Source organism: Rhagoletis pomonella, unplaced genomic scaffold, assembly GCF_013731165.1.
Source record: "Rhagoletis pomonella isolate Grant_MI unplaced genomic scaffold, Rhpom_1.0 Rhpom_scaffold_00006, whole genome shotgun sequence".
Lineage (NCBI taxonomy): Eukaryota > Metazoa > Arthropoda > Insecta > Diptera > Tephritidae > Rhagoletis > Rhagoletis pomonella.
Window position 1 is genome coordinate 31,497,524 of NW_023458560.1, and position 6,502 is coordinate 31,504,025.

A 6,502-nucleotide genomic window follows, 5' to 3' on the forward strand; every position below is an offset into this window, starting at 1 on the left:
TACAAGTAAAGTGAGCGGAGAATTGAGTTGCAAATAAGCAAGCTATACATTTAATTGTGTTGACAAGTAGTAAAGCGTTGTTATTGCTTTAACAAGTATTGTAAAGTGTTTTTACTGTATTAGCAAGTATTGTAAATTGTTTGTTGTACAATAAAGTTAATTGTACTACAATTTGTTCATCGTTAGCATTAATTTAACAATCCAGCGATACGAACCCGAGTATATTTGGGAAATCCCTCAAGGTTTCGAGGATAATCGTAACAATATTTAAATTGTGTATCTAAGGCTGCGTTTCTCCAAACTAATTTAAGTGGAAATTAACTGCAATTTAATATTTTTATTTAATTCTCATTTAAATTACTTTCGGTTTCAATAAGCTCTTTGTTTAGGCGAGTAAAAAGTGGTCGTAAAACCGACTTGGCGAGCGAAAGCTTTCATTTGTACTGAGAGCTTTTGAAAGCTTTGGCACGCTGTGTTGTAAAAGCAGGACTGGTATACAAGTAAGGAGCAGATACACAAAATTGTGGTGGTGTGTATATTCATTAAACGTGTAACATCTCTGAGTCTGGTTATTCTGATTTAATTTTTATTTAAGTGAAGAGCATAGGTCACACTTAAATCAAAATTAAAAACAAATTAAAATTGTTGGTGAAACCAAAAATTTGAAAATTAAAGTAATTTTCACTTAAATGATTCTGGTGAAACGCAGACTAATTCCCTTAATTCAAGTTGAATTTATTTACTAAAACATATGGCAACCCTCTTAAATAAAGTTCACAAAAAAACATTTATTGGGTATTGCTTTTACTGAGGGTCTACTGTAGTTGGTCTTGACAGACAGGGCTGCCAACTATACTTAGCTTTGAAGTGCCATATTGAAGATAAAAAAGTGCCAAAATGTGCCAAATAGAAAAATAAAAGTGTCAAAAAATGGGTAATTCTTTTTAATTCTTCTCATTTAGCATTGAAATTAGAAACACATTCCTAAAACAAAAGTCCAATGCTAAACTAAGATAAACCAATTGTACACACTATAGGAATTAAAAAATTTTAGTTGAGAAAAAGAAGTACACGCAAAGGATTTCACAAAAGGTATTGAAATTTTACTACTTTTCAAAAAAGCCATCTTGGCACTTTGTGCCAAATTGAAAAATTAAGTGCCATTTGAAGTAAAATAGCGCAAAAAATGGAACGGTTTGAGCCAAGTTGGCAGCCCTGTTGACAGTACTGAGTTTCTTAAGGCCGTTTTTACATTCGGCAGTTAACACTCGATTTTTAACCAAAAAAAAACCACGAAAACGAAAAATTTTACGAAAAATTCCGACGAATTTGTGTTAACTTTTTACCACAAAAACGACCCTTGGAATTTTTTAATAACACGAAAATTTTTAATTCATTCTTAGTTTTATGTTTTTAGCAAATTAACCATTCAACTCACCATTTCAGTACATAATCACCAGCTTTGGTTATATTACAGCTAAGTACTAGAGGTGATCTGATTTCAAATACTTTTAACTGATGTTCTGCATTATCATAGTTTGGCACCAAGAAGTCGGTATCTGTAATAAATTATTCATAAACCAAATTCAATGAAATTTAAATATGTACATATGTATGTAAATGTATTCGCTTAGATATCTATAAATATATCATTTAACTCTTTAATGGTAAATGAATTTAATGTTGCGCTAAAGTTTTTATTTTCAATAAATTAGGATTATGACGATAAAAATAAACTAAAAACAATTCACACTTCACTTCCAAAAATAAATTCAAATCAAATAAAATTAAGTAAATAAATAATAATAATACACTAAGTACATAAGAGTGGATAGAAAAAAAGATACATTTGCGTTAGCAACAGAACTAAAATTGTATAAGCTATTTAAAGATACAATAATATTTTACACATAGACTCGGAAAAGTATAATAAAAAGAGGAAATAAATTCAAAGTATGCATAGTACATGTTTTTTTTTTTTAACGAGGAGGAAGCATCGAAAGCCTAACCCCGTCAGTGTGAGACTTTAACCCAAACTAAACCTCCTACCGACATGTACCGTTCTCCTCCCGTTACCACCATCAAGTATTTCGTCGGGAGGTGGGTTGAGCACGAAGCTCTACGTTCGTTGAAGTCCTGATGCAGTCCGTTGAAAGTTGCATCAACTTGGAGCCGTACATAGTACATATGTATGTATGTTTTCGTGTAGGTACAGGGTATGGTAATAAGATAAAATATGTCCGATAAAAAATGTTGATAGGAAAATTTTATTATAATATTTAAATATGTATGTAAGTGCGTATGTACTTGTGCGTATGTACGTATGTATGTATTTACATCATAGTCTATATGTGGATATGTACATTAGACCGCACCGGTAATAAAAATTCGCCGTACCCCCCTGAATCTACATAAAACTCTCCTAAAATTATAAGTCACTGTTTTCAAAAAAAAAAAATGTTTTCACGTGATACATTTTTTTCGTTACTTTTTTATAAAAATATAGTAGATTCTATAACATAAACCATACAAGTCAAAGTTTATAACTTTGTGTACAGTTCGGGAAAATTTAACGAATTTCAAACAAAAAAATTCCATCAGAATTTTTAGAAACTTTTTGGGTATGCAGTTTTGTAGCCCATTCAATTTTAGTATAATAATGTGCAGTTTTGATTTTTCCCCCATATAACTGATGACCAAAATTAAAAAAAAGTGAAAATTTTGATGACATTTGAAATTTGTTAAATTTTCCTGAACTCTACACAAAGTTTTAAACTTTGACTTATATGGTTTCTGTTATCCCCATTTAGGTGAGCGCCACTGTACATACATAGGTTTCAAAAAACAACGCTATTTCGGCAAACACAATTTTTTATTTTATTTTTTCGAAATTGCCTTGCAAAAATGTTTTAGACTCAGGGGTGTACATTGAACTTTTTTGTTTGCTTGTAAGGTGGTACGGTCTAATGTATATATGTATATAGTTAAGTAGAGAGGCGCACATGGGAGTTGAACATACCGACTTTGTAACGCATGTGTGTATTGCATGTAAAACAAATTTGGAAAACAAATTTGAGCGAAAAAAGGCTATAACATTTTTGGCTAATGAAACTTGTCCATTGATTCAAATTAACTTGTTTGCCTGCTTGCTAGCCAAGCAGTTATGTAGCAATTGTAGCTGACTGTTTGCAGTAAATGTATGAATCTGTGCGGCCGGCAAGCAACGTGGCTCGTGGGCTACGAGTATTGGCTTTTTGGGCGCGATTGCTTTGTAATACGAGTAAGGCAAGAAGCATTATTGTTGTTGCTGTACATAGTACGAGGGTCGTTCAATGTATTCTCGGTATCATTGTAACTAAGTTAGTACTGAGGTGGACGATTTAATAATTGCAATGAATAGTTACATTACTTGACGGCATAAGTGTTTCGCATAATTACGGTCATCTGGTAATCCTCGGTGAAAGAAGATTGGATGACTGACGCGCCAATTTTGAAGAAAATCGACCACCACGCTGTGTTAAAAAGTGAAAAACCCAGTATCGAAGAACTTGTGACTTTTCACACCGATTTTGCACCTTCGTTATCTAAAATTTAAAAGTGGTAAAGTGAATTTAAACCGGCAGCGAGTATTGAAGATGATCCTCGCGCACCCAAGTGGCGTCATTACTGCTGCTACAGAGGTAAATGTGAAAAATGTTTAGATACTTGTACTGGAGGACGACCGAATAACGAAAGGTTAAATTATTAGCAGCGATTAAATACTACCTATACCCGTAGGTGCCATACACACTATTCTTCATGATCATCTTAATCTCTCAAAAGTTAGTCCAAGGTGGGTACCGCGAATGCTCACGACGCCGCAAAAACAAGCGCGAGTGGATTGTTGTAGAATATTTTGGAGCTCTGTGAGATAAAATCAACGAGTACCCCCCAGCGCAAAGTACCTTAGAGTAATGCTCGATAGCAAACTTAATAGGAAATCAATATCGAACTTTCGTAGGCAGAAGGCAGAAGGCCTACACAGCATACAACACTTACAAGAGGATCCTCAGCAGAAATTGGGGACTAAAGCCTAAACTTGTGTTATGGATGTATACCGCGATAACATCCATATTAACATACAGCGCTCTGGTCTAGTGGTCCGAACTAAGCAAACAATATAAGGTCAGCAAACTAAAAAGTATACAAAGGGCAGTAAGCGCAGAAGTAAGATCCTGCCTGACAGAAGCGCTAAACCGGCCCTCAGACTCGAGAGAGTCAGACCTTTGGGAAACTAGACACTGCGGGAATGGGTCGATCATAAATGAAATGCAATTAAGTAGGATGACAGACTACTTCGTCGGCTGAGAGGAATATCGCCCTCTCACAGAAAATGGTTAAAAAACGCCCTATTTCAAAATTTTGTTGAAGAACGCCCTATCTAAATATAAATTCAATATATCGGCAGCGGCGATTGGGTGTTTTTGAACATTTCCGAACCGGCTGCCGAGATAGGGCGATCTTCCACTCAGCCGTTGATATTGTAGGTAATCTAGGCTTCAGCTGTAACGTGCAAGTGTTATTCCCATCCAGAAGAGTCTGGAGGAGAGACCGAAAGGCAGGCAGAGAGTATACTCCGAGAAACTCGGTGTTGCTCTGTCTCTACGATTGGGAAAAGATTCAAGCAGAAGTTCTAGGTATCCTTCAAGTCTGTAAAATCTTATGCAATAGAGTCGGATACAATAGTAAAGCAACAATGCATGCTGACAGCCAGGCGGCGCTGATTAATTAGCGATGGCAGGAGCCGCATTTCCTTTTCCAGGCCTTTCAAATATTAGGCATAAAATATTCGGTAAACACCTAGTAGCGCAACTAATCGATCTATCAGGAGCTATATCATACGCGAAATCGCTAGATTTATTAGAGAATCAATATAGAAGTACATAGACAAATATCTGCCGCGGGAAGTGCATTAAAATGGCGCAAAAATGCGCAAATTGAATTCTACGAAAAAGTGGGAAATCATAAACGTTACTTTGCATAATTTAAGGGACCAATTCAAGAAAAAAGACCCGGAAAACTTACTGCCTGCCGGTGTATGTTTACTTCTTCACGGTAGCACTTCGGTTCACACAGCGGGCGTATTTCGAAGGCCACTGTACCAGATTTTGACTTCGAAGAAATCAATCACTCGCCGTATAGCACAGACCCGGCCCCTAGCGATTACTTTTTGTTGCCAAATTTGAAAAAAAAAGTCTTTCTGACCTTGAAGAGCTCAAAGCAGCAATAACGCTTATTTTTCGGACAAGGATAAAAGATATTTTTAAAGGGCATTGAACTATTGATCTCAATATATTATAAAAATATTGAGATTATGGGGGATTATATTGAAACATATTTAAAAATATATTGAATTTAATTCGAGTTGTTTTTCATAATGATACCGAGAATACATTCATCGGCCCTCGTATATATCCACTACATACATACAAATTATGTCATACTTGGTGATGGTGGTAATTATGGGTGACGATGATGATATCACTTTTGAGTTTATTGAATAAGTTTAAGTATTAAATATGTAGGTATGTATGTACGAGTACTAATAGATACATATGTATGCATGGATTTGCGCGAAAATATGTATGCACTTGTACACAATGCATGACAGCTGCGAGGAATTTTAAAGACTCTTTTATACAAATGTATGAATGTAATTCAAACTTGGACTGAAATCACATAATTTCACAAATACTTTTTCGCATTCATTTAAGTATTTGTATATTTCGCACTTTTCTTCTTTATGAACACATGCTTAGTTGAGGCAGTAAAAAAGTATTAAGCTAAAAGTTTTTCGTTTTTGGTTTGTTTTCTTTTGATGAATCGACGCTCGTAATGCTGAGTATTAATATGCAATTAATCATTCCATTGATGGCATTAACTATAGTGAATGTGTATATTCAAATATTTTAAGCACCACTTTGTGTGAAACTTTGCGCATTGAAAATATTAGTTTGCATTAGCTTGTCATAAAAAATATTTTGAAAAAAAAGTTTACTTTCTTATTTCTCTTTAACTGTAATCAGTAAATTAATTGATTTAATTTGCTCTTAAAATGATAAATGGGAGTTTCCATTGTAACGGGCGCGACACCTTTGTGCATAATTCTTTAATTTTGAAGAAAACTATTAAAGTAACCATTGAAATATTATACGCTAAAAATACTGTCAGAAGTAAGGAATTAACTCATATGAACTACATTTTATAAATAAATCAGTACCGACCAGAAAATGCCAAAGAAGAGCGTAACGGGCGCGACGTTATAAAATTGATAAATTGCGTGTAATCCACTTTCACACGAAACTGTGTAAAATTTTTAATTAAACTGACTAAAAATGCCTTGGCATATTTAAATTTGGAATGTTTCCTATTATTTCCGCATTCAAAGAAAATACACTTCTTAATCCATTTAGATTTATTAACATTTTAAAGTGTAACGGGCGCGACACCTCGTTGTAACGGG

The 6,502-nt window shown here is 34.5% G+C and overlaps 1 protein-coding gene across 4 annotated transcripts in view; it reads right to left on the bottom strand.

The window, feature by feature from the left end:
• Positions 1-6,502, bottom strand: part of LOC118740576 (neuroplastin) — a 160,331-nt gene that overhangs the window by 70,296 nt on the left and 83,533 nt on the right. For 3 of the 4 annotated variants that reach the window (XM_036472173.1, XM_036472174.1, XM_036472175.1), the window contains one exon: positions 1,439-1,559. The exons of the other annotated variant lie outside the window; for it this stretch is intronic. In XM_036472173.1, the coding sequence (XP_036328066.1) occupies positions 1,439-1,559 (121 nt within the window). The remainder of the gene's footprint in view (positions 1-1,438; positions 1,560-6,502) is intronic. 4 annotated transcript variants of the gene reach the window in all.